The sequence below is a fragment of the Rissa tridactyla genome, chromosome 4, assembly GCF_028500815.1.
Source record: "Rissa tridactyla isolate bRisTri1 chromosome 4, bRisTri1.patW.cur.20221130, whole genome shotgun sequence".
In the NCBI taxonomy this organism is placed as follows: domain Eukaryota; kingdom Metazoa; phylum Chordata; class Aves; order Charadriiformes; family Laridae; genus Rissa; species Rissa tridactyla.
The window spans coordinates 72,303,075-72,330,185 of NC_071469.1; the positions used below are offsets into that span (position 1 = coordinate 72,303,075).

Sequence of the window (27,111 nt, forward strand, 5' to 3'; positions counted from 1 at the left end):
GCATGTCACCGCACAGCCTGCAGCCACTGGAGGCTCCAGGGAGCTGGGGCTGGGATTTGGGGATGCCAGGCTAGGACAGGCCTGTGGGTCACCACTGCTTGGTGACACCTAATGGTGCAAGAGTCCATAGCAGAGCACTGCCGCTGTCACCCTGTCATCCCTAGTCCTCCTTCAAGGAGGTGCCCTCAAGGCTGGGAATGGCAATGTGACATCAAGGACGGGCATGCCGACCCCTGGGAAAACTCTCCGGGTGCTCCAAAAGTCTGTCCTGCCGTTGGGTTCAAGGGTTTGGGGCAAGGGTTTGGGACAGTCCCACCATGGGAAGGGACAACGTCCTTTTCCTGCCCCAAGAATGAACAGCTGGTGCCCTGCACGCTGGCTGGTGTCTTAAAGCAATTGCCCAGGCTGAAACCCCGGACGGGGGGGACGGGGACCGCTGGCCCCTGGCACCGGGCACCTCTGAGCACCCGGCGTGCTGTGAAAACCCATTGCTCTGGTTATGAAACTCCAGCGACCTACTTTACACTCCCTGCTTTTGTTCTTAATTCCCAGATATGGCCGCTCTCCAGATTTTGCCCATCAAGGCAAATTAATTGGAGTAGATCCTAATTTGCTCTCCGCTATTCTTTGGGCAGAAGATTAAATGCTCTGCAGACATTATCTCCCTCTCTCTTTTCGAAGAGACAAACCTGAATTATTGAAAAAAAAAAAAAAAGAAAAGAAAAGGGAATAAAGGAAGGCCGAGTTAGGTTCGGTTGATGTTTGAATTCACTTTTTGTGACAACAGAAGGGGCTGGGGAGGCTCCCGCATCCCCGGGCAGCTGGAATCAGATGGTGACACTATTCTGGGCAGCCATGTGAGCGAGACGGCATGCGCGGCACGGCGACACGAGGGCCAACCTCCCGGCCACGCTGCTCGCCGTCTTCACCACGCGATGGGTGAATCCTCCGTCCTTTTTGCTCAGGGAAATTCCTCCTGGCGAAGGTGCCGGCCGGGGAATGACTCCTCATCTGTGGGGACGCACTTGGGTTTCTCCAACAGGATGGGCCGAAACCATGCCAGGGCCACCGCTGGAGGTGGGATGGCTCATTGCCCTCCCGTGGTCCCCAGTGCCACAGTCCCAGTCTGGTGTCCCCTTGCCAGGGCAGAGCTGCCTCCAGCATCACCGACACCCCAGCGTGCTGCGGGGAGAAGGACCGTTGGGAGCCATGCGTAGCCTGGAGGACACTATGTCACGGGGCTGGCCACCATCCGAGCTCGCCTGGGGATTTCTGCTGAGCCAAATGTCCAACTTTCCATAAGGAAATGTCAAAAGGCAACCTCAATCCCTGCAGATCGGATGCAGCGGGCATGGCTGAGCCGGAGTCACCTCTGCCGCTGGGGCCATGCTCAGCCCCCAGGCTGGCACCCCGTCTGCACTCAGCTTTGGGGCTTTTTTTTTCTCCAGAGAGACATATGGAAATTTGGATTTCTTTTTTAAGCAGCTTTAATTGAACATCCTCTCTCTCCAACCTCTGCTCAGCTTTGCCGGGACAACCTTGAGCTCCGGCCTGACATAGCCGCTGACACTCAGGCTCACCTCCGCGTGGGGCTGGGATGTGGCTCGGAGGAAATCCGGGCTTCCCGCTTCACCACGTGTCTGTTTGATGGCAGACGAAGGACCCTGTTGTGCTCTGTGACCTTCCTATGGCCCAGCACAGCAGAAAGCCCTGGGCTACCTGAATTGCCCCGTGCCCTGGACGTGCAGCAATGTCCCAGGGCAGCCTGGGGATGCCAGGGGGTGCTGGAGGTGGTGCTGGCTGTTTCCATCACTCCGCAGGAAATTACAGCTCATTGCGCCCCAGTGAGACTCCGGATTTGGATGGCAGCGCTGCAGGTGGGTGTTGGATGCAAAGGGAGCTCCGAAGATCTCTCATCCAAGCTCCTGCTCCAAGCTGGGTCTACCCTGGTGCTGGAGCAGGTTGTCTCTGGGGGAGCTGTGCATCTCCAAGGAGGGAGGATTCTCCACCTCTCTGGTGGAGCTGGTGAGCATCGGCTCAGTGGTCCCAGCCTGCCTTGAGCAGCTTCCACAGGAAAAGCCGCGAGGAAAACGCTAATGGGAGGTGCAAAGCCCTGAGGGGAACCCATCCTGGCAGAGGGATGGTAGTCCCATCCTTGCAGAGGGATGGTGGTTCCCAGGAAAGAGCAGCCAGGCTTCAGGGACACCTCTTGCTGCTGCTTCTTCGCAGAGATCAGCCCCCCTTCAAGGGGCTGAATCCTTCCCACCAGCGCCGCAGGCAGGCTACGGGTCTTGGGGGTAAGAGTTGGCAGGGGATTTCTGAAGGAAGGAGGAGCAGGGAGAGGCTCCTCTCTTGGGAAAGCAACAGCTTGGAAGGGAGGGGGCAGAACCGGGTGAAAGTCAATCAAGAAACAAGAAGATGACAGCCCGCTGGCAGTGAGGTGAGAGGCTGCAGAGCCCCCCCAGCGCCCAGGGCTTCGCAGCCCACCGCCGGCACCCCCAGCGGCAAGACGCTTACCCTGGCCATGAAACATTTCTTGCTGGAGAAATGACTCCAGACCGGGTAACAGGTTTCAGGGGCCAACTGACACTGACCCCAAACTCAAATGGGGTGCCCAAACTGGCAGGCAGCAGATCATGTAGAGGAGAAGAGGGTTCTCCGAGATCCCCGCCCACTCCCAAGCTCCGTCACAGGTTTCACACTTGTGCAGTGAGCTACGGGTTCTTCCCGGCCTCGGCCCTGGCTAGTATGCCGGGCGGATATGTCGGCTTTTGTGCTTTGTGCGGATGTCTGGTGTGACGTTCTCTTGGCTCCGGTGGGTCTCAGAGCACTACCATGGCATAAATAATACAAGAAAGAGCCGCTCTGATTGAAGTTCTCAGAAGTCCGTGGTTCTGGCCCAAGAGTTCCATACGTGTTGGCTCTTTGGCATTTTTGTGCTGATAATTAGCAGTGGCGGATGGACCTGTAGCTGCCTCGTTTGATGTTCTTATGAGCCAGCCGGGAAACAAAGCTGTGAGGAAGTGACTAATGGAAGATGCAAAACCCTGAGGGAAAGCCATCCTTGCAGAGCCGTTTATCCCTGTCCCAGCAGCTGTGGCCAAGGAGCGGCAGCCCCGTGCTGTACGCTCATCCCGAGCAGCCGGGCTGACGAGGGGAGGTGCTTTTTAATTTGCTGGTGGCACCAAGCTGGGATGACCTTGAGAAACGGTCTAAAATAACAGGATCAACTTTAACAGGGACACGTGCAAGGTTTTACATGTTGGGCACAGGCTAAGCCACCTCCCAGGGACAGTGCGGGGGACGTGCGGCTGTGGAAACCTCTCCAGAAGGAAAATGGGGGGGCGGTTCTAGGGCTGAAAACGTCCCAGCAGCACCACTGCTGTGTGGCAAAAGAAGAACAGGCTGATTTCCCTTGAAGGAAACCGTACCACTCACCAGATCTGCCGAGTACAGCCCAAGCAGCCCCTTCTCTGTCATCTCACTCGTTAAATTTCCGTACATTATCTGGAATTACATGGAAAAGAAGATGATGACAATAGCATGCATCAGCAGGTATAACTTTTATTATGGTGTGGCTTACTAAGCATTTTAAGCAGCCGAAAGAGCCCAGGAGTGTTAAAATAAAACCAGCTATTTTTAAAAGCATGGTAGGAGTGTGAAAATAGCCCCTCTCCACCCCAACCGTGTCGGGAATGACGCGAATTTCCAGCCAGGCTGGAAAACAAGCCCGACAGTGTCGCGTTTGTGTCTTCCCCAGAGAAAGAAGTGCCGTCAGCATCTCTGCAAGAAGGTGTCATCCCATGTTTTCAGGTCATCTAGGGCTGAAACGTGGAGTGTTTGGTTTAAGGATGGGGAAAGGGGATGAGGAGGAAAGTCCATTGGCAGTTACCAAGCAAGCTTTGAGGGTTTTGTGGCACTTAGTAGCTGGGGAAAAGAAAGGAGAAAGGAATGTGCCTCGTTATTCTGTTGTGCACAAGAGCTAGCCCACAGGGACCAGGTTTTCCCTGCCAAAGAAAAGGGCTGACGCTTCCGGGCAATTTTCTTGCAAAGGGAGTGTTTTTCCAGAGCCCTGCAGCCCAGCGGGGAGCCCTTGGAGCCGCTCGGTGGGAGCAGCTCTCCCAGGCGCTGCTGGGGATCCGTTTGGGATGGGTTTGGCTCCAAGAAGGAGGCAAGGAGTTGTCCCCTCGCCGTGTCACCATGGCCGCCCCTCAGAGGCGGGAGTGTGGGGAGCGGGAACACCGTGCAAGTCGGGGGTGCCTGTTGCTCAGCTGGTGGGGCTGAGGGGGTCCTGGGACCCGCGGGGCAGAGCAGGGTCCTGGAGTTCCTGGGGCTGAGGAGGTCCCAGGGCCTTGTGGGGCTGAGGAGGGCCTAGGGCCTGTGGGGGCTCCTGGGATCCATGGGGCTGAGGGGGATCCAGGGCCCTGTGGGGCTGAGGGGGACTGGAGGCCTGTGGGGGCTTCTGGGGTCCCATGGAGCTGAGGGGGCTCCTGGGGTCCTTGGGGCTGAGGCGGGCCCAGCTCTGTGGGTCTGAGGGACGCCCACGTCCTGTGGGGGCTCCTGCGGCCCATGAGGCTGACGGGGCTCAAGGGGCCTGTGGGGGGCCCAGCCCTGTGGGTCTGAGGGGGGTTCTGGGGCTCTGTGGGACTGAGGGGATCCCAGGGCCCAGTGGGGGTTCCTGGGGCCCACAGAGCTGAGGGGAACCCAGGGGCCGTGAGGGCTGAAGGGATCCCCTGGGGGCTCCTGGAGCCTATGTTGCTGGGGGAATTCCGTGTCCCATGGAGGCTCCCGGCGCCCGTGGGGGCTGAAGGGATCCTGTGGGGGCTCCTGGAGCCCATGTTGCTGAGGGGATCCCGGGACCTGTGGTGGCTTCTGTGGCCCGTGGGGCTGAGGGGATCCCATGGGCCTGAGGGGATCCCGTGGGGCTGAGGGGATCCCAGGACCCGTGGGGGCTCAGGGGGCCCAGAAAGCTAAGGGGATCCCGGGGCCGTCGAGGCTCCCGGGGCCCGTGGGGCTGAGGGGATCCCGGAGGCGGGGCGGGCCCGGGGGCGGGTGTTCCCGGCGGCCCCGGGAGGGGGCGCTAGAGCGCGGAGCGGCGAATCGCCGGGAACACCCGCCCCCGGGCCCGCCCCGCCCTGGCCCCGCCCCTTTCCCCGCCTCCCTGCCGGCTCTCTGCCAATCGCCGGGCGCGGTGTCCCCGCCCGCTCCCTCCCACCTCCGGCCACCCCGGCGCACGGCGATGACGTCAGGAGGCGGCGCCGAGCCGCGGGGCCGGAGCGGGCCGAGGTGAGTGCGGGTTCGGCCGCCGCCCGGGGCCCCTCGCTCCGCTCCGGGCCGGGGCGGCGGCCCCGGCTCCTGCCCTCCCACCTCCGGGGCGTTGGCGGCTCGGCCCCGGGGGGCGCGGCGGGCCCCGGTGCCTCAGCCCTGCCGCTGTCCAGGGGCCGCGGTTACGGGCGGGCCCGGAGCGTCCCCTCACCGGGCCGGGTAGGGTGCGAGGCTTCCCGGGCCTGGAGACGAGCCTTCCGCGGGACAAGCTACCGGCCCGGCCCTGGGTCCCCTTCCCGGAGGAGATGGGGGGAAAACGGCCTGGTTCGGGATGAGTTATGAAAAAAATCCAGAGTTTGGGAAAACCCGGTCGGTTTGACCGGTTCTGGCCTGCCACTGGCTCCGGCACAGCTGCTTGGAGTGCCGCAGCAGTCCCAGCCCCGGGTTTCCCCTCATAAACCCACTGAAGGCTTACCCTGCCAGCTAGGGAGCCGGTAATGCCAGGTTCGTGTCAGGCAATCAGATACTATTAGTAAAACTGAAGGTAAGGTGCTCTCAGGTCTTTTTTCCCCATTACGCTGCATTGGCTTAGCTGTGATTTGAAGGCTGCTGTGTGTGAGCATTTCTTAATGTAGTTAGGAGCTGGTATCTTCAAGTTTCCTTACTGGCATCTCATAGAAAAGCGAAATGAAATAGCTTCAAGTCATGAGGTATTTAATTGGTGGTGGAAGGCCTGCTAGGCCTCGTGTGTGTTAGTCAGGGGTGGCTGACGCGCCTTATCCATGGGGACGCCCTCAGGAATGAAATCATTCAGGCCCTGATATTTTCAAAGACGTGGAGGACGCTTCTGAACCAGCAGGAGTCGAGGTGTTGCCCAGCAGAGCCATGGGATGCAACGTGCTGGTTGTCCCAAGGAGATGAGCGAATAGGTGTTGAAGCATAAACCCCGTGTTCCTTCTCACCACTGACAGCCCCAGCTCAGGTGTGCTGTCCTCTCTCCAAGGGTTTGGTGCTTGATGAGTATGTGACTTTCCTGCTCAGAAGAGAGTTGTAATGCCCTGTTTCTCTAATGCATTAATTCCTTTTCCCAAACTCTTGGTGATTATTACACAGGAGTGTTTTCACCTGCACTGATGTGGAGTTAAGTGTTTGGTTGCTGGCCACGGCATGCAGCTCTGGGGTTCTGTAGGCTTCGCTGAGACCCTTATGTATATGAGGAAGAGCCACAGACATACGAGTATTTGATGTCTGATCTCAGTTGATGTTATTAGTGGATTTATATAAAACATTTTCAAGCTCAGCATTCGACCCCCCTCATTGGTTTTGTTTACGGGTGGGATGTTTTACACAATTTCTTCTCTACGTGTGGAATTACTCTGTAATAACCTTGCTTGCACGTGCTCTCATTCCATTCATCTGTTAACCTGGTATGCTTTGAGGTATAATAATGCTGGGAAAACCTGTCTGTGTGAGGCATTATTCAGGAATAGCTATGGTATTTTATGTATTTTTTGACATGGTACTTTAATCTGAATGAACACCTAATTACAGGAGAGCCCATGGTGAAATTCAAATGTCAGTTAAGCTTTCTATGAAGTTGGTTTTTATTTCTACTGCTTGCAGCCTAATGTAGACATGCTTGTGTGTGGTTGGTGTGCTTGGCTTTGCGGTACTGCCAGGAGATCTTAGGTGAGAAATTACTTCGTTGGTGTCTGATTTTAAAATTGAATTTTAACTAAAGCCTTGTTTTCTTTCCAGGTTGGATGTAGAGTCTGAACTTCTTCCGGGTGTCCCCCTAAAACATTTCTTGTTTCTCTACATAATTCTCCTGGTGGAAGATCAATGGGGGTTCCTGTTCTGTCGTTCACGCTGCATAGTTGCTTGGAAGAGGTGGTGAATGAGTGAAGATACGTTTGGTGGTGGTAAGGCGTACAATTACGTTTGAAGGCTAACGGCTTTTCTGTAGCCGCCTGTGAAGGCTCAGGCACCATATTGATGGGCTCTGAGCCAAAGAGTAGAAATTTTAAACTGCTTGGCTAACTGCCAGAACGCAGACAGGCGGGTTCTCCATCTCCTAGCCAGTCATACTGTTTTAATTAGCACCTGAAGACTTGCTGAAGTGCAGCTGATTTGGTTCTGCTGGAATACGGGGTGATGATCAGGATCTCCCTTTGCTCTAGCCTGGACCAGCTGGTAGAAATTCCACTTCCTACACCCAGCTCCATATGGAAAACCAGAAGTGCCACTTGGTACCTGAAGATGCAAATGAAAGCAAAGCTGAGTCAGGTTGTTAAAATATGTCAAAGGCTACCTTGATTTCTTAGCGTTTGGAGGGTGAGGGAATTGCTAGCTAAAAGCTGCAATAAAAGCTGGTTAAATAAGGGCTGCTTTTTTGCAGGGGATGCAGTGATTTCAGTGGTAATTAAAATGCATCTTGAAAACAGCGTGCCGCTGTCTCTATATTCCCTGCCTCTTGTGCAGTTTCATTGATCCCCGGGAGCACGGTAGCGAGGGGTTTATGACACCGGTGCAACTACAATATAAAGAAAATCTTAGGAAGATTTGTTAAATGAACAAGTTGCTGAGATGCTTTGGGGAGTTTCGAGTGAGAAAATTCAAAACTGTAAGATGCAGAGTGGCTACTGTCTTATGAAATTGAGCAGATTAAACAAAGTTACGGAACGTACTTGACGCTTTCCTTAATTTGACTTCTCTTAAGCAATAGGGGCTGGACAAGAAGACCTCCAGAGGTCTGTTCCAAGCTCAGCCATTCTGTGACTCTGTGATTCAGTGCTCAGCTGGGAGCCGTAAATTAACTATGCTTAATAAAAAGAGATGCTGTGTGATTTCCACAGCCATCTGTGCTGCCCGTGACTGTGTTTTATAGGCGCGCTTCACTAGGTTGTGATGAAAGCAGCGACGTGTGCTCTGTAGTATAGTATTGTGAAAACCCCATACTCTTAGTTTGCGGCAGCGTGGCTCCATTGAGATGTGAACCACTTGCCTTGTTTTTTTTTTTTTTTTTTCCTGTTTGAAACTTTGCTACACTGATTCCTATGTCTCTTCCTTCTTGTTCTTTTCCTAAGGTTCAAATGTGGGAATTGCCCTGGATGTGGTTGCTGCTGATGCTGCCCTGGGAAAATGCCTTGATAGGGAATTAACACCATTCAGTGATGGGCTGTGGGACAAGCAAAGTCCTTCCCGAGCCCCCCAAAGATGTGCAGCTAGACCTGGTTAAAAAAGTCGAACCTTACACAGGCCACAATGACATCTACAAGCATTTCATCAAAGATGACTGTGGGACTGTCATCAAAGCTGGCTCTCCTTCACCTCCGCGTCACGCGAACCCGTACCCTGGGAACCACCTGCCTGCCCACGTGGACCAGCCGGAACCCCGCAAGAACAAAGTGGCTAAGTACCGTGCCAAATTTGACCCCCGCGTGACAGCCAAGTATGACATTAAAGCCCTGATCGGGAGAGGGAGTTTTAGCCGCGTTGTACGGGTGGAACACAAGGCTACCAAGCAGCCCTATGCAATCAAGATGATAGAGACCAAATACCGGGAGGGGAGGGAAGTGTGTGAGTCGGAGCTCAGTGTGCTCCGGCGGGTTCGGCACACCAATATCATCCAGCTTATTGAGGTGTTTGAGACCCAGGACCGTGTGTACATGGTGATGGAATTGGCGACCGGAGGAGAACTGTTTGATCGAATCATCGCTAAAGGTTCCTTCACCGAGCGAGATGCGACGCGTGTGCTGCAGATGGTGTTAGATGGTGTGAAGTACTTGCATACGCTGGGTATCACGCACCGGGACTTAAAACCAGAGAATCTGCTGTACTACCATCCGGGAACAGACTCCAAAATCATGATTACGGATTTTGGACTGGCAAGTGCTCGGAAAAAAGGAGATGACTGCCTGATGAAAACCACATGTGGGACCCCAGAGTACATTGCTCCCGAGATCCTGGTCAGGAAGCCCTACACGAACTCTGTGGACATGTGGGCGCTGGGCGTTATCTCGTACATCCTCCTGAGTGGCACTATGCCCTTTGAAGATGACAACCGCACCCGTTTGTATCGGCAGATCCTGAAAGGAAAATACAGTTACTCAGGCGAGGTGAGTGTGGCAGGGCTCACGACGAAGGAAAGTCAAACAAGAAGCTCTCCGGAGGTGGGTCTCTGTGATGAGCAGAACTGGATGTCATGTGCAGGGTGGTAACATTACCAGGGTATTTCGGCTTTTTAAATCCTTTCCTGTTTTCTGTCTGCTTTCAAAACTGCTTCCAGTGCAGAGTAGTGAGTTCCTTTAAAAAAATGTGTATCTAAAGAAAGAAGAGATCTCTTCCTGTAGAGCAGGACTGGAGGGATTGACAGAACTGGGATGCTTGTGGGTTTCTAGCTGGGGAGACCTCAGCCCTGGTAAGCTGCTGTTTGACGCTTCGCTGTTGAAACTGCTGCCAGGGCGAGTGTTTGAAATGTAGCGTGTACCTGCCTAGTCTGTTTTCTGATACAAATCCAAGTGTAGACTGGAAAATACCTTTGCTGAAAGACAAGGTCGGGGCAGACAAAGGGGCTCTTGCTTCCTAGATCTGGAGACATGAGCATTTCTGAAATTGGTCTGCGTTGTCTCTGAGCTTAACGTATGACAATACTGAGGGCGGAAGGGTGGTTTTCTTAAGTAACTATGGAAAGAGGAACCTTAGGGGATAGATTTTAGGCAGACGGTGGGTTTCCCTACCATCCCAGAGTCCCATCACTCTGCAGAATGGCCGGGTGCCAGGCTGACACAGCTCCTGCTGACTTGTTTCTGGTGGTGGTGGGAGATGTTGATTACCAGCCGGCTTCTCTGCCAGCGCAGTTGCCAAGCGTAGGCACAGCCTCACTAAGAATCACCCTTACAGAAAGCGGGAGTATCCGCATTTTCAAGTTGCATTTCTGCCTATATTCCTCACTGGAAATATTTAAAAAAAAAAAAAAGAAGCTTTTATAACCTCCTCCTCTTTAATAAGAGAGGAGAGGGTTTAGATTCCTGAATGCCATGACTTTGTGAGATGAAGCCTGCTGGGAAAGTGTTAATGAGTTGCTAAGTTTATGATTCTGAAACAACAGTAAAATAACTGTCCAAAAAAATAGAACAAATTAATGATTGTTCTTGTATTTTTAGGTGTGACAGGTATGTTGGCATTTTAATGATGGATGGAAGGAGTCTAACGTGTTAAGTTTTTAAGCATATTAAGCTACTTTAGGATTGTGTTTAAAAATAAATAAATAAATCAATCGCTCTCTGAAGGGTTTTCAGAGGTGTCAGCAAGACTTTTATACTTGGCCAGCTTGTGTTAATAGTCGGAATATCCAAGTTAAATGAAGCTGAGGACTATTGGCATCTGCATAGGAGGCCACTGAGGAGAGCCCAGATTTGACAGCTTTGTGAATGTTTTTATTCTTCCTGTAAGTGCTCCTCCGAAGGTCTCCGCGTGCACAGAGGAGACACAAACGTGAGAAGCCGTAAAACCCCAAATTTGGCACTTCCTGGACCAAGTGTGTTGCTCCCTTTAGTAACTACAGCATTTGCTTAGTTTCTTGCCAAAATATTCTATCAACTGCTTCCTTGAACTGCAAGCTTCAGCTGACTTTGGCAGCCTTTGCTGCTTTTGTTAATTTGCTGTGTTAATACGATTTGTTAACCAGCCGCAGAGTTTTAAGCGTGCAATCGGGTTATCCTAATGCAGAAATAGATTAATTGCCAGCAGCGTGTAACATCTGCAGCGTCACTCTGAAAGGCAGCGTCCTCGTTACCTAGTTTACCCTGTAACCACTGGCAGTAGGTATGGTAGAAGTTATTTTTCTCACGTGGAAAGGCCAGTTCACGCCGGTGATTGTCATGTAGCAGAACTCATTTCAAGTGCGTGCACCTCCTCGTAGTTTCTCATTCAAGCAGTAGGTAGGTGCTGGCTTGGCTCAGCCTGGATGTTGGCCTCTAGGCCTGCAGATTTTAGAGCTTTCTAGATTCCTTGGCCGAACTCGGGTTTCGTCCTTTTTAGCTCATTCCATTGTGTTCATCTTGGCCATTCGTTTTTCTCCTTCCATTCCTTTTATTTTGAAGAAGCGGCGTATCGGGGTATTTTTTGGTGAAAATTACCCTTTTCCCTAGGCTACTTATAATCTGTGAGACGGGGCGATAACACGAGCACCGTGGGTTTGTGTTGTGGCGTAGAAGGATCTCTCTGGTTGTTCACTACTTCTTCCCGTAGGGTTTCTGATACTGTATTTGTGTCTTTGACACCTCTGAGCATTTGGCTGATGATGTAGAGTGTGATCCACTGTGATTCCAAGAGGTTTCTGGAGTGTTAATAGCTGATTTGTGGTTGTCATAGTGTATATATCATTTGGTGCCTTCCCTCAGTGCATGAACTTGTGTGACTTTGAATTTTGGGACTGTCGTTCAACTTTGTCACTTGCTGGTTTTACCTCTTTGCAGATTTTTTTTTTTTTAATGAAGTTTAGCATGCTATCCAGGACAGGTTCTGCCCATTATTGTGAAATGCGGTAATTCTGGAGTCGTAGAAGCAAGTGGTGGGATACAGGTTTGACACCCAATAAATGATGCTGGTGCTACTGAGCTGTTGAGGTTGAAAACAAAGCTGAGGAAGTAATGGGAGACCGCGTGATAAATCGGCTGATGTTTGGTGTGGACAAACTTGAAGTGGTCCCATGGGAAGACGAGCAGTCTGAATTTTCTGTAAATGATGGCGGGCCCTGGAGAGGATGCTTGCCCTTCAGAAGAAGCAATTTGAGTTTAAACACTTTTAAACATCGTCCTGAAACTCGTGATCAGAAGCCAATTGATATTAGGAATTAGTGTTGTTATTGCAGGTGTCCTTGCTGTGCCATTGCCCGTCATCTCACCTGCACTTGGGTGCAGTTCTTTTTCCCCCGAAAAAAAATACAGAATTAAAAAACATATGAAGAAGGGCAGAGTGAATAACCAAAGGTGTGGGCTGGCTTCCTTTTGAAGACCGAGTGACCAGACTCTAGGGCCCTTCCTCCAAAAAAATACAGGTTTGAGGGAGGCCTCTGACCAAACAGCACAGCTGTAAGCAGAATAGGGAGAGTGAATAGAGAGAGCAACTGTCTTGAGCGTTCCCGGGGGTAATTTAATGTGATGTCCTGTGGTCCTTGTGTCAGAACTGAATTATTTTGAGAAATGTTGTGACTTCATTGTGACTAGGGCCACGGGAGGCTCGTAGGTTGTGTACACGACGGTAGCACGTGTGCCACAGAGAAGGTGTTAGGCTGTATTTTGGAAGTGCCAGCGCACAAGCGTGAAACATTTTACTTGTTATCCCGCCACGAATTACGTACTTCAGGAGGCTGTTATGGATACGATGTGTGACATGAGTGGTTGTTTTGGAAAGCTGTGGATGTTTTACTGCCTGGAAAGCAAATATGTGTCAGCCAATAGCCTGTATATTTTGCCCAGATGTTTTCTGTTTTTCCAGAGGCAGGGAAAATGGATGCTTTAATTTACCAGTGTAATTAAGCCTGTACTCCTAAATTGCAGGTGTGTTGAGTGTAGCCGGGTATTGGCAGGAGATGCAGTAACAAAATGCCCACTTTGTGAATAAATTCCAGAATCAAAGTGAGCCTGAGATTTAGAGGTGTCTGGCATGTTTCCCGCAACCTTGCCAGCTTTCTTAAAGCCATCTTCTGGACTTTTAAATGCTTCCAAATTTCCAGTGTTGACAGAAAATGGCTGCTTTTTTTTTTTTTGTGTTACACTGGAAGAAGTGGGAAGATGTCAGAAATGTCTGCTGATAAGTTCGTCAGACTAATGGAAGTGGCAGGAGGTGCAAGTCCTGGCTTATTTGGAACAAGAATGAGCAGAAGATTTGAGCGCGTTGCAGAAAGTGTCTGATAGATGCAGAAGCAGAGATTTCAGGGGAACTCCTCTTCTCTGTAACGTGAACTTTGAAGCTGTGTAATGGAAGAGGAAAAGTTAAAGAAAGTCTGCAAAGTAAAGTGCCCAGAGCTTGACAGTCTGAGCTGCGTGGCTGAGACAGGTTTCAGCAGGGAAGGAGGGAGCTGTCTTCCGAACCGTATTCCCGTATCATGTCACGCAGCAGCAGCGCCGCGCGTTTGCCAGGAATCGGTGCTGAGTCCCACTTTTTGAAAGGTCTGGCCTCAAAACCTGGTCAGAGAGGACAAAGCTGTATTGAGAGAGGAATAAAAGCCAAGATGCACACTGCCCTGAGAAGGAGCTCCATCTTCTTGAAAAACAAGTGAGCTTGTGTCCTGCTAATGTAACTGCTTTGTGACAGGGACGCTCTCACCACCGCTCTCCTGTGCCTGGAGTGTGAGGGCTGTTTGAAGAGGCTATTAGCAGATCAATAGGAGAGGTCTCCCATAATAGCTTGTTCAGGTGCTGCTGACATCACTGCTCTGATCATCTCTTGTAGCTTCTTCTGTACTTTCTGAACTGCTTGGAGTAATGGGTAGGGTGAGGAATGAAGAAAAGCTGGCTTTGTTACTTGGCAGGGCTTTTTTTTTTTTTCCTGAGCATCTCTGAGTATGGGTTGCTTGGGCTATTGAAACCGCGTTTGATGTAGCCTGCTACAAAGTCGGTCTCTTTCACTTGTTTTGTTAGAGCTGACTAAAAAGAAGATTTGGCAATATTTTAATTGAAATCTTGGGGTTAAAACCGATTTCTAGAGATCTCTTTGTAGCTTAAAAAAGTTGTCTGAGGAATAAAGCTGGAATTCCGTTCACACTTTCCTTTGAATTTGAAAGTGCAGAAATGAACATCCGACCATCGTTACCCTGCTAGGACAGGCTTGCTCCGGTTCTCTTTCACAGCTTGTCCTTCTCTTGAATACTGATACTTTTATGTTGCTTAACACACCTGGGAACCTTGTTGGAAGAAGTGGAAGATAATACGTGTTGTGGATAAATTGGGAAACTGAGCTAGGGATTGTTCTGGTTTTGATACCTGATCTGTGCAAATCGTTTCCCCTTGTGGTCTGTTTTCCTGTTCATAAAAGACAATCAGCTTTTTGCAGTGTGTTCACCACGGGTGAGGCTGGTGGGTGCCGGTGTGGGAAAACATCTCCTTTAAAACCAAAAAAACCTAAATAATGGTGCTTGTGGATTCTTTGATCAATGTGAAGCAAGGAGGGATGCGTTTGATATATGAAGGAAGCTGGGCATTGCAAGTCTGTAGGAGCTCTGCAAGGGACTCGGCAGCCTTGCGGAGAGATGGTTTTGCATGGCTTGCTTAGGTTTTCCAGTGGTGTTTCATAAAGTCCCTCACTAAGGCTTCTTGAAGGAACTTTGCAGCTGTAATGCGACAGTGGCCTTTGCATGGATCAGCAATTTGCTGAAGATAAGCACAAGGTTCAAATACGTGGTCAGTTCCATGGGGAGGGAAAAAAAAAAAAAACACAGTGAAGTTTGAAGGATCTGTTCCCTTCTGCCTGAAAGTGATGGGGACAAAGTTCACTCATGAAGCGGATGATACAGAGTTCTTCAGATGGTGAAGACGAAGGCTGTGGATCTTAGAAGTTTGCCTGAGTTAAAAAAAGCAACTGGATGAATTCATGGAGGATAAATCAATGGAGAGAACGTTGTTAAAAAGTCCTAAGTATGGATAAAGAGGTCCCTAAGCCACAAATTTTTGAGGCTTGAGGGTATCATCTCTCTTATGAAGAAAGGCTGAGGGACTTGGGTCTTTTTAGTCTGGAAAAAAGACGACTGAGGAGGGATCTTATCAACGCTTATAAACACTTAAAGGGTGGGTGTCAGGAGTATGGGGCCAGGCTCTTCTCAGTGGTGCCCAGCGACAGGACAAGGGGGAACGGGCACAAACTTGACCATAGGAAGTTCCACCTAAACATAAGGAGGAACTTCTTTCCTGTGAGGGTGGCGGAGCCCTGGCACAGGCTGCCCAGAGAGGTGGTGGAGTCTCCGTCTCTGGAGACATTCCAAACCCGCCTGGATGCGTTCCTGTGCCACCTGCTGTGGGTGACCCTGCTGTGGCAGGGGGTTGGACGGGATGATCTCCAGAGGTCCCTTCCAACCCCTGCCAGTCTGTGATTCTGTATGGGGGGGGGTGTTAATTGCAACATAGGGACTGTTTTCTTGGTCTGTCCCTCTGTTTCTGCTGTTGGCTGATGTTGGAGACACTGGACTGGACTGGCTAAGTCTTTGAGCCAGGAACCTTCAGTCCTGTTGGTGCTAGTCTTTCCTTCTCTCATTTCATCCCTCAGCTGGGGGCTTCATCCACTCCCACGAGTTACTGAGCTGGGTCAGAGGCAGCCAGCAGAGCCAACAGTGCTCCGAGGTTGTGGGTGCAGCATTTGGGGCGCCTGCCTCTGTGCTGGGGGCGTCCAGCCATCCCGTCGGACCTCAGTGAGGCAGGTACCACATGTCTCGTGCGGTTTTGGCTCGTGGTTTGGAGGCAGCATTATTTCAGCTGAGTCTGAGAATCGGAAATCAATCCCCAGGCTTATCAACTCCCACGGGCTAATTTTACTTGCTGTATAATACTGCTTTGGAAAGGCTAGACGTATAAAAAATGAGGAGGGGACACATTTCCTCTTAAACGGAAATGTTCTTGAACTCTTTTAATTATGACCCAAAGCCTGTAGGTAGGTGAAAAAGCAGGCAATATATACATACTAAGTGGTAATAAAAAGTGCATTTTGCCGATGGTAAAGTTAGTTTAACTTCCCTTTCTCCTGCAGAAATGTGGTGATTTTTTTTTATTTCCTTGGGAGAAATGAGCATCTCTTGACGTTACATGTGTTTAAAGGAAATGTGGCGTGAATTGCGTTCTGCTTGTGACTCTGCCCGTCTCTGTTCGGTGACTCAGTTGCGACGCCTGAATGCAGAACCACTCTTAGCCGTTCTCCCCTCCTGGCTTCCTCCCTGGTGCCCTTAATATGATGGCTTCATTCTATGACAGCTCCTCTTGCCAGTTGGTTTTGCTGTTTAGGGTTTGGCTTACTGATTTTCTTTGTGTTCCCAACAACATCCCGAGGTGCTGTCTTCCCTGTTGCATCTACTGCCAGATGAGGAAGGGTGACAGCAATTTTGGGGTGGGCTGCTAAAGCCCCATGTGTAAGTGTTTAAGCCGTTCTTTCTGATCCCATGAGTGTGCGGTGCCTCTCCCCATGGAATTCATGTGGAACATAAGCCCTTCTGTAGTTTCAGAAGCTGAATTACTAGATTTTGCAGAGGTTTCATGGCTTCTGTGCTCTTCTGCAACGAACCTGCTACTCTTGGGACAGCAAGCTGGTTCTTCATCCTCATGAGAACAGAGTTCGTGTGAGGTTTGGATGCGCAGAGTTTGCTTACGGCCTTTCGAGACCGGGTCAGTTCCTTTGCCAAGATCACACACACATCTTTCTGACCCTTTTTGGCAGCATCCTTTATTGACTGCTTCACCTTCTCCTCTCTCCACATGAGTGCCCTTCACGCGGGGGCACGTTTAGAAACTTGTCCTCCTTCAAACCAAGGATTCTTGTGGGTCCTCAACAAAGTCTAACTTTTAAGTCTTGAGCATTCTTCATTTAAAAACTGGCCTTTTCTCTCTGTCTACACGGCAAACCCTTCATCCAGGCTCTCATTTTAAGTCCAAACCTTTGCAGCATCCCTTTCTCCTGACTTAACAAGAACATTCTTGCTCTTGCACATGCAGGTCTCTGCTGCACGTTTTTTCTGTAGCTTGTTTCCTTGGCCCTCGTCCCCCCAGATTTCTTCTTCTCCATCTCTTAAAGAGATGTTACCTACGCTTTCTGCCTAGATTCACCTGGTCTGTGGCTCCTTGTTAGCAAAGATTGTAACGCTGAAAGGGTGTGCTGTGGTCCTTTAGTCTGTCCCTGTAATGGATGGCAGCTCCCTAGGATAACCAAAAAAAGTGGAGACTGTTCATATACATGGGTTTCAGGTGTCGGTAATATGGAAAAATAACTAAGATGCACATAGAAGTAATGTAAATAACAATTTCATAGTATTTTTGTAGTGATAGCACCTTTTGAAGTTCAGTCAAATAAAGAGCACCTATTTCTAAATCTAGATGCCATTACTTCTGATAACTTTATGAAGAAATTGATGGCATTTGTGAATTGGTTCCGCTTTTTCTTTTGCGACCAACTGGCAAGCTCCAGGTGAGACAGCATCATCAAACGGTTGGTCTGGCTTCCTGCAGTACCGTGTTGCAATGCGTACCACTGATCTTAAAATTACAGGAAGATTTAGGCTCAAAGTGACCTTGGGAAGTCTCTGGTCCAAACCCCTGTTCCGCGCAGGGCTGAATTTAAAGCTCGATGAGGCTGCTCAGCACCTTGTTCACTCAAGCCTTGAAAGTTTACAAGGATGGAGATGTCACCACCGGTCTGGGCCCTGTCCTGGGGCTGTCCCAATCTTGTAGGAACCATGTTTTTTCTTTACAACAGACAGAATTTACCTGGTTGCAGCTTTATGGTCACCGCTTGCCTTTTCACTGAGCATCTCTGAGACCATCTGGTGTGGTGTCCTCCTCTTTGTAACCGCCCTGACAGTACTGGCAGATGTCATAGAATCATAGAATGGGCTGGGTTGGAAGGGACCTTTAAAGGCCATCTAGTCCAACCCCCCTGCAGTGAGCAGGGACGTCTTCAACTAGATCAGGTTGCTGAGAGCCTCATCCAACCTGGCCTTGAATGTCTCCAGGGATGGGGCCTCCACCACCTCTCTGGGCAACCTGGGCCAGTGTCTCCCCACCCTCAGTGTGAAGAACTTCTTCCTCATGGCTAATTTAAACCTGCCCTGCTCTAGCTTAAACCATTGCCCCTCGTCCTATGGCTACATGCCCTTGCAGACAGCCCCTCCCCAGCTCTCCTGTAGGTCCCCTTCGGGGACTGGAAGGGGCTGTAAGGTCTCCCCGGAGCCTTCTCTTCTCCAGGCTGAACAACCCCAACTCTCTCAGCCTGTCTTTGTAGGAGAGGTGCTCCAGCCCTTTGATCATCATCCTCGTGTCCTTAGATCCGCTTTCTCCAGCTAGCTGAGGTTCTTCTGGATGGCAGTTCAGCCCTGCGTATCAACAGCTTCTCCAAATCTTGGTGAAAAGCAACCAAGAAGCAAGTACTAAAAAATGTAATGCTAAAGGGAGATTTGCAACACAAATGGCTTCAGAGCAAAGCAAAGGAGAGGCTTAACATGCAGAGTTTGTATGTGCGTAGCATTTCCTATTTCTCTTCTTGAGTATTCAGCATCTTAATGACCATCTGCCCTAGCTTGGAGTTGAAAGCGCCGAGTTAAATGCAGATATTGAGTAAACTCCTCAAATACTGCTATGGATAGATTTGGGCTGGAAGAATGCACTTAATTACATGAAAAACGAATTACCCTAGTAGAAGATGAGTGGGGTAGCGTGAATGGTGTTTTCATGATAACTAACGTGGTCCATGTAAGTAAAGAAATGAAACGCTTTCTCCCCAAACAGTTTTCCCTGCCTGCAGGTGATAACAGAAGCAGGAAGAACGAAGAGTGCTGGTGGGGCATTAGCAAACAAACGGCGTGCCCATGCTGTTCGTTGCTACCTGACAGAGAGCAAAATAAAAATACACAGTTTCAAACCAGGTGATGCACGCTTACAGTGTGAGTTCTTACTCCAAGTACGTCTGCAGGGCGTTTCCAAAGGATCCTTGTAATTGTTCCTCCTTGTGGAGGCTGGTTAATAGACTGCGGAGGACCTGTAACCTCCCAAATCCCTTGGGACATGTAATGGAGGAGACAGGTGACAGTCTTGTCAACTTTTAATATTAATTTCCTGTGTTTATTCAGCTTTCTGAGAGAGAGTGGGGTGTAGAGCTTGAACACAGGCTTCTTCTGACTCAGGTGGGAACTGGTTACTGAATCGCCTGTCCCTCTCCAAAGAGACTGATCGGGGATTGTATAATGACTGTGGTCAGGTATTTCTAAAAAATTACAAATTTATACAAAAAAAAAAAAGGCACAAGCAATAAAAAGAATAGGGTTGGTGACCTACTTGGTAACCTCCTTGCTATAAAAGTTGCAGGTAGAGATGTATAGCAGCAGTGATCTGCAGGGAAAAAAAGATACATTTCTATTTTGCATACTTGTATTTTAGTGTAGAAACTGATTTCCTATAGGAGAGGAAAAAAATTATACTTGCGTATCGCAGAAAATGTCTCTCCGCACCTCCCTAGCGCTTTGCAGGAGAGTTCAGTCAGTACAGAGCAAACATTCTCAAAATTTGGAGGTGGCTTTTTAAAGAACAGTAAGTTTTGCGTCGGTGCTGCAGCGGGACTGGCTGGCTGCCAGCCCTGGAACGGCTCCTCTGTGTTTGCACTCCCAGTCACTGAGAATTAATTATATATGCATATGTAATTAAAAAAAAAAATCCCTCTTTTATTGTTTTAATGACGATAATTATAACCACTTTAGGAAAAAAAAAATACTCATTTGGAAAAAAAAAATCATCAAGTGTTTCATAATTTATTTGGTTTATTTTCTATTTTGTTGGCCCCAGAAATTTGTCCAAGTTTTTTCATGCACTTCGTAGCTCTAGCTTTGTTACATATCATAAAGCTTTGTGTAGTATGTGAAATGCTAATTAAATCGGTTTTAGGGTTAGCAGCTGTGTTGAAAGGGGGGGAAAAACTCTCTGTCCGCTGATTTCCTCCTAGTACATCCCCAGTTTAAGATGGGGAGTACCCTTAATTTGGACTAGAGGATGTCTTCTGGAAAACATTCGAAGGAGATTAAAAAATATTGCCAGGAACAGAGTACCACCGCTGCCCTCTAATGTTCCCATTGGTCCTTTATCTCCTGTATTGAAAAAAAAAATAAATAATAAAAATCAAAAAAATAAAGTCATGAGCTATAAGAGGCTGGGAAAGCTAGTGTCTGTCTCCCGTTTATCCAAGATTTGCCTTTGCGCGGTGTCTTGTGCCACCCTTTGCTCTGACAGATGCTCTTTGCAAAGCCACCTCCTCATTGCCCTGCAAGACGTGATCATCACCTTGGTCTCTGGGCTTCATGCCGGAAGAGAGGAGAGATTCCAAACCAGTAGGGTGGCTGATTTTTTCAGTCTTCTCCCTGGATTTTGAGTGTGCCAAGCTGTTGACATATTAGCATAACAAGGAAAACATGGACAGGGCAGCTGAAGGCGAGGTTTTAAACCGTGTTTATTCTTTTCCATGATCATACAAATTTCTGGGAGCATGTTTTAACTTTCTTGAGGGAAGAAAGAGTTTTTTTACTTATAGCAGCTGCTCTGTTTTTTTTCCCGTTTGCCACATTAGATGGTAGAAGTGTTTTACAATAACCCCGTTGTTTGAGAAATGCGTTTGTTTTTTTCTAAAAATTAGAGGTTTTTTTTTCTATGTAAGGAAGAGTTGGTCTCTTTTAATATAAATCTCTGAGCCCTTTGCCTGGAAAAGGGGGGTGGGAGTGTGGGGAAATCAATTTACAGAGGAATGTGCTTTTGCATTTCAGACGGCTGTGAGAACGTGGTGATTTTTAAGCAGAGCAACAGGAGTGTTGGCGAGATGGCTCTCTGCTGAAAAGGGCACCGCGCTCTGCTTTGAAGAGCTGAAACCCTTGAACAGGATGAAAGTGTGCCTCTCCTAGCCTGGCGCAAAACACCCGGGCCAGCCCAGGAAATGTACTTCCCTTAGCTTCTGCTCTTTCTTTTCTTTTAATGCACCGGCTCGGCGGGGGTGAGTACGGGTGGATTTGCGTTGCTCCATACGTCTCTGAGAGCTGAAGTGTTTGTCCAGATCTCTCCCGCTGCGGGAGCGGACATCTTAGGCTCTCTGAAACGCGATAAGTTCAATTAAAGCCCGGAAAATCCTCCAACCTCCTGCGTGTATCGGTGACCGCGCTCCTGCAAAACTTTAGTGTGGAAACACTTTATTTATAGGTAAAGAAACACCTTTTTCAGTGAAAGTGCTTTGAAACCAATGTATGCATTTAAAAATCAATTCCCCTTTGCTTTGACTGCTTCTTGGGGTGTTTGGGGTTTTTTTTTTGAGGAATGTTTCCTCCGATGGAATTCTTATGTCACAAGGACCTTTCTCCAAATCATTCCTTTTGCCTTTTTACCATGTTCTTCAGTTTATGTTGCAACTCGGCTGCGAAGATCCCTCCAAATCCTCGGGCAGGGTAGGCAAGGAGAGGGATGGTCTGTCTCTGCGTACCTATTTCATTTCCGTACAGCTACAGTCTGCAACACCCCGTTAAGAAGTTTATATTTCCCAGAATCGTGAGTTTTGCCAGGTCAGTGAATGTTCTGAGTTGGTGCCTCGTGGCAGGTGAGTTGGCCGGGCTGTCCCTCCGTTTGGGTTTGCAGTTTCTGTGGCTGGAAGCGTCTGCTGAAACAACGAGGTGGAGACACCACATGCTTCACCGTGGTGGCTTGTTTGGACTGTAATGCTCCCATTTATTTGGGTGTGTTGAGCAGAAGAGACCAGGGAGGACACTCTGTCTACACCTCGAAGCCCCTAGGGATAAAGAAAGGAGGGAGCGAATCTTCATGGAGAAGAGGAATGTGGTTTTTCCCAGTAACTTCATCCACAGCCCCTTGTCCCTGGGGCTACACTCCATACCAGTAGCACCCACAGGCTCAAGGCAGGGTGAAGGGCAGCAGCTGAGCATTTTGGTTAAGATTTTTGGGTGAATGGCTGGTTTTGGGGAAGCGGCGCACAGCGTATGGCACATAATTATTTTAAGGATGGAGGAAAGCAGGAGCCGCATCCGAGGGAAGAGGACTTGTGATAATGCTGTGATTTGACATTATATTTTCATTTTTGCATCTTTAGGCCCTATAAAATCCTGTTAATGGTAGAATACTATTTCTGCAGATTTAAGGATGTAGGGATAAAGGGACATTGGTAGGGTAGAAAAAGAATATTAAGCTGCCTCTGTGCAGAATATACGTTATTAACAGAAAGGATTTAAACTATCAACTGCCGTTGATGTCTGTGACTCCCGTACAGTTCCCCCTTTTATTTTTGGCTGATTTAATTCCTTTTCTTTCTAAATACAAGAGCTCTCCTGCGCCTGGAGGTGGGTGCAACCCGTGAGCAGGGCGCAAGCAGTTTTTGCCTTCTGTCCCTGCTGTGACACGCAGTGGAGTTTGTCACAGCAAGTCCCAGGGTGAGTGGATGGCGGTAACAGCTTAAACTGCTTCAGCTGGATTTGCTAGCCCTGGTCTGCCGAAGACCCTGATGGCTCCAGAAGGTGGATGTGGAAGTACAAAACTGGAAGAGCAGTGCGACTCTGGAGGCACAGGGAGCCCCGACTGGTGCCTGTAAAATGTTTTTGGAGTGGGGTTTTGGGGGGGGGGGGGAGCTGTAAATGCATTGCACTCTGGAGAAAACTGCAGCATCTTCCCACCTCCCATCTGAGCCCCCAGACTGAGCACCAGACTTGGAGGTTTTGAGGCTGTAGTTCCAGCAGCTGTCCCCTGCTGCAGGTTAAAAACTAGTTTTAATTAATCAAACCTGAGCTCTCCAAAGAAAGGCTGTAAGCACGCACCTTGTTGCAAATCATTTTGTGGCCTGTAGTTGACCCTGCCTTAGGGGAAAGCGATCGGACCTGGTATATTTGGAACAATCTGCTGTTGAGAGTTGGTTTAGATTTCCTCTGACCAGAATTTGGGACTTCCCTAGCAGCTGCAGCATGCTCCTGCCCTGAGGTGAGACACAGGAGGAGTTAACTAGCACACATGGCATAGGTTGGAAAGTCAAGATTTTGATTTCAGATACTTAAAATCTCTTTTCAGCTGTAAAAACTGTTTTGGGGAGCTTCTGTTGGTACTGAGTTGGATGGTTAAAAAGATGCTTCCTAAGCCTGGAGTTTTTCTTGGTAGCCTCTTTACCTAATCCCTCAAATCCCTAAATCTGACAAGAATGCAGTTGAAGCTTTCAGGCTGGTAGACGCAAGGGAACTGGGTTAGTTGGTTTGAGCTGGAAGGGATGGCTCAAACCAGGCAGCGGTGCCTGCGAGTTCCCATTTTGGACCACGAGCTTCAGGCTGGCTCTCCTGCTCTCTGTTCTCACCACCCTGCTGCTTCACCCTCCTGCTGCCCCGAGGGAGCGCTAAGAGAGAAATCCCAGGCCTGTTTTCCAATACCTTTGTTATTTAAGTGGACGCTTGTATGGATTTTCCTGAAAACTGAGCTTTTACTAATACACCAGATTAGCGTTGGTTGGTGAGGTGGGAGCCAGGCAGACAAGTCGAGGAGAGGCAGAACGTTCTGGTGGTGGCTGTTGAGAGATACCCGCTGTTAACGCAGCGTACGCCTGACTGCTGGGGTGGCTGTACGCCTGGCTGCGTGTCTACAGCTCCTGAACTTCCATCAGCGCCGTTCACCCTACGCATCAAATATACCCAGCGTTTCACGTGCTTGGAGCACTTAACCCAAGAGTTTGATTCCGTACCTGACAAGAGGCAGTATTGAGCTGTCTGAGAAGGAGAGCGTTTGCATGTTTCCTACCTTTGTCTGCATCTGAAGAATAATTTCTAAGGGATTCTTTCACAGTCTGATCATTTTGAGAATGGTTATGTAGCTCGGACATAAGAAAGGCTTCTTATTATGGCTGGGATGCCTCAAAAGGCTCTTATATCAGGTGCTGATAGGAATGCCTAAGTTACAGTTTCTTATCTCTTTCCTCTTAGTCCTCCATTTTGTTTTTTTTTTTTTCATTTGCTTTTAGCTTTACAAGCTTCAGGAATTCTTGGTGGCATTCTTGAGCTACCTTTTTGCTTTAAGAGGCTGATATTGCAAAATTGAGGGAAATGCTAGCTTGGCTCTTGGGTGAGAATGTGAAGTCACTTCATGGCACACTCGTCTTCCAAAATTCATAGGAGTTCCTGTACCTCCAGTGTTTGGCCCCGGGGGCTTAGCAAGGATGGATCCACCATTGGAGGTGTCTTTAGCTTTTTCATGGAGGTGTTTCACGATCTCTGAAAAATCCCTGTTTGGAAATAAGCTGCAGCACTGCCAGCCTTGCTTTGGAAACCTTGTGTGCGCTTGAATGTGTGCCAGGCACGTGGAGCTCCCAAACAGTCAATATGGGTAAATCCAATAAGTGCAATAACCGTCCTTAACAAACAGCGACGGTGAATTACCCACGTCTGCAGGCAAAGGAGAGGCAGGATTTGAAGCGTTCCTCATCTTCTGGAAGCAAGGAGCCTTCTGGCTTTGGGCAAGCGGAGTCGCCTCACGCGTCCTCTGCATCGGCTGGTATCTTCTGTGTCAATGGGCGAGAAGTACCGTGGGAGAGGGGGTTTGGCACTCGGAAAAACTATGCTTCTCCAGTTACTGCTACAAATCATTGTGTCCTCGGCTGCCCTTCATGCCGAGCAAAACTCCTTTGCCTAGAAGCTAGGAAAATAATGTTCTCCAGTCTTTCTGGGGCCAGAAGCCGGCAGGCAGATTCTGCTGTACGGCGCTTTGAAAATCGGCTGCGGGTGACGCAGGGAGAGCGTGGGGACCAAATCTTGGATTTCCCCAAACCCTGTGGTGTTAAAATTGGCATTTACTTAGCGGTGGCTCATCAACGAAGTGGAATACGTAGTGAGCGTGGCTCTCGAGAAATTGCCAAAGGTCCAGGGGTATTTGGGGCTTTATTGACTAACCCAGCTGAGGGAAGGGAGGGTACGTTCATTATATTTGGAGATGACATTAAATCGGAAGGGCTGCAAAGCGCATCGAATTCCAGATGGTCCTGAGGAATTTGAGCAATTCAACAGCAGGTGCGAATTTTTTAAAAAATAAGAGTAAGTTAGTGCACAAAAATAGGTGAAGAACAGAAGATTAGGAGGTGTTCGCTTCTCAGAAAAGGACGTGTCAATGAATCACAAACTATTATGCGAGACAGCAATATCACGCTTGTGGAAAAAGATGAATGTACTGGGGTGTATGAAGAGAAATACAGGCTGCGTGTGGTGTAATCCCGCTGCTTTTAGTGGCTGCTGCAGCGTGCCAAGCTGAAGCTCTGACGCTTCTGGGCAGCGGACTTCAAAAACGCCGCGGGCCAAGCGGAGAGACTTGACAGAAGATCAACAAAAACAATTGCGAGTCAAAAAAACCACAGTCTCCGGAAGATTGAAGCATTTTTGGCTCTTTGGCCTGAAGAAGGTGGTGTCATAGCAGTTTGCAAATGTGCACAAGGCTGCTCGGGAGAGGAAAAGGAATAATCTTTTTTCCAGATTATGTCCAACAAGAGCCTTAAATTGCACTCAGAAAGATTCACATTAGACCTTTTCCAACACTAGTGTCTCCCGCTCCTAAAAAAAATTTTCCCGGAGGATTGCTGAAGCTGTCTGGAAGAACAAGTTAGGCAGTCAGCTGTCAGGAATGATGCATCTGCAGTGGATCCTTTGGGAACCGTGGGATGGATCGGATGATCCCTGGATGTCCGTTGCAGCCCTGTTTTTACCCTGATTTCCCAAGGAAGCAAAGTTTGTAGAACTGTGCTATCTGGCTTTCAGCCTCCCACAATTAACTATTTAACTTCTAAGGTCTGTTTCAGCCCAATTTGAGCAATGTGGAGAATTCAAAGGCCTGGAGTTTCTGTGAATTTTATAAAAGTCGGTGGCTCAGTAGGAGAGAGAACTAAAATCATCCTTGCTGCAGGAAAGGTAATTTAAATATCAATCCAAATTTATCCAGGGAGCTGATCAGCACGTGTTTAATTCTGAACCGCTTGTGACACACTTGTCCCTATTAAGCGTGTGGGATGGGGCCTGGGCAGCGGTGCAGGTAGGAAGGAGGGATGTGCTGCAGCCGTGGAGGGGATGTGCCAGTACCAGCTGGGGACAGGGAGGAAAAGCACTAGAATCATAGAAACCTTGGTTACAAGAGACCTTTGGAGGTCTCTCATCCCGTTCAGCTTGAGATGGGATTGTTGCCAGTACTACATCGGGTTGGCTGTGACTTTGTCTTCCTGAGTCTTGAAAGGCTTCAAGGATGGAGATCCCCCACCTCCCTGGTGACTCCTTCCACCCTTCCAGGGATTTGAACCTCCCAAGGTGCAGCTCCTCCCTGTTGCTGCTTGTGGCTCTGTAATCCTTCTACCTACTTTCAAATGAGTGTACTCTGCTGTTAGATTGCCCTCAGACTTCTCTTTGCCAGGCTGAACAAGCCCAGCTCCTTCCACCCCTTCTTGCGGGCCACGTGCCACAAATGCCTGGCCACCTTGGCAGCCCTCACCCGCATCTTCTCTGCATCCTTCTTCAACTGGGGGATGGCCATGCTTGACGGTAGGTAGTATGATTCCACATAGCAAACCGAAAACTCCTGATCTTCTTTTTGGAGGGAAAAAAACAAATGTAGGATATATTAATGGGATTTTTTTCCCCCTGTTATAAGATTATAGCTGCAGAATTAGGTATGTGTAAGGTAGGGATGTTTGAGTTGTCCTTGCTCCTTTGATTTTTCCTTCTCGTGTATGCGCAGTTTGGTGCAGTTTCGATGACGTATTCTGTTGTTCGGCAGGACCTCTCTCTCCTTCACTGAACCGTTCGGATGCTGAAAGAGGCTGAGAAGATTTTAAGGAGAAACACGGTGTTGTGGTATCCCAAACAGTTGTCCTGCTCTGGATTCTAACTAAAACTTCCCAAGTAGTGCCGGGAAAGACAACTGTAAACCAGTCACGCTGCGTTAGACCAAGCAAACCTACTTTTGGTGTCTCCCGATGTATTATGAACTTTAAATTTATTCAGAGCAGCAATAGTTTATATAGAATCATAGAATGGTTCGGTTTGGAAGGGACCTTAAAGGTCATGTAGATCCAACTAGTTCCAACCCTCCACCTTGCCTACCTGAAAAAGTG

General features: G+C 49.1%; 1 protein-coding gene across 3 annotated transcripts in view; it reads left to right on the forward strand.

The window, feature by feature from the left end:
* Positions 1-5,224: 5,224 nt before the first annotated feature.
* Positions 5,225-27,111, forward strand: part of PSKH1 (protein serine kinase H1) — a 40,296-nt gene continuing 18,409 nt past the window's right edge. The window contains exons 1-5 of one of the 3 annotated variants that reach the window (XM_054200401.1): positions 5,322-5,809; positions 7,024-7,187; positions 8,352-9,383; positions 18,747-18,883; positions 20,765-21,522. In XM_054200401.1, the coding sequence (XP_054056376.1) occupies positions 8,439-9,383; positions 18,747-18,883; positions 20,765-20,774 (1,092 nt within the window). In that variant the 5' untranslated portion in view covers positions 5,322-5,809; positions 7,024-7,187; positions 8,352-8,438 and the 3' untranslated portion in view covers positions 20,775-21,522. Of the gene's footprint in view, positions 5,287-5,321; positions 5,810-7,023; positions 7,188-8,351; positions 9,384-18,746; positions 18,884-20,764; positions 21,523-27,111 lie in introns of those variants that run through there. The other 2 variants (XM_054200400.1, XM_054200399.1) reach the window with 2 other exon arrangements.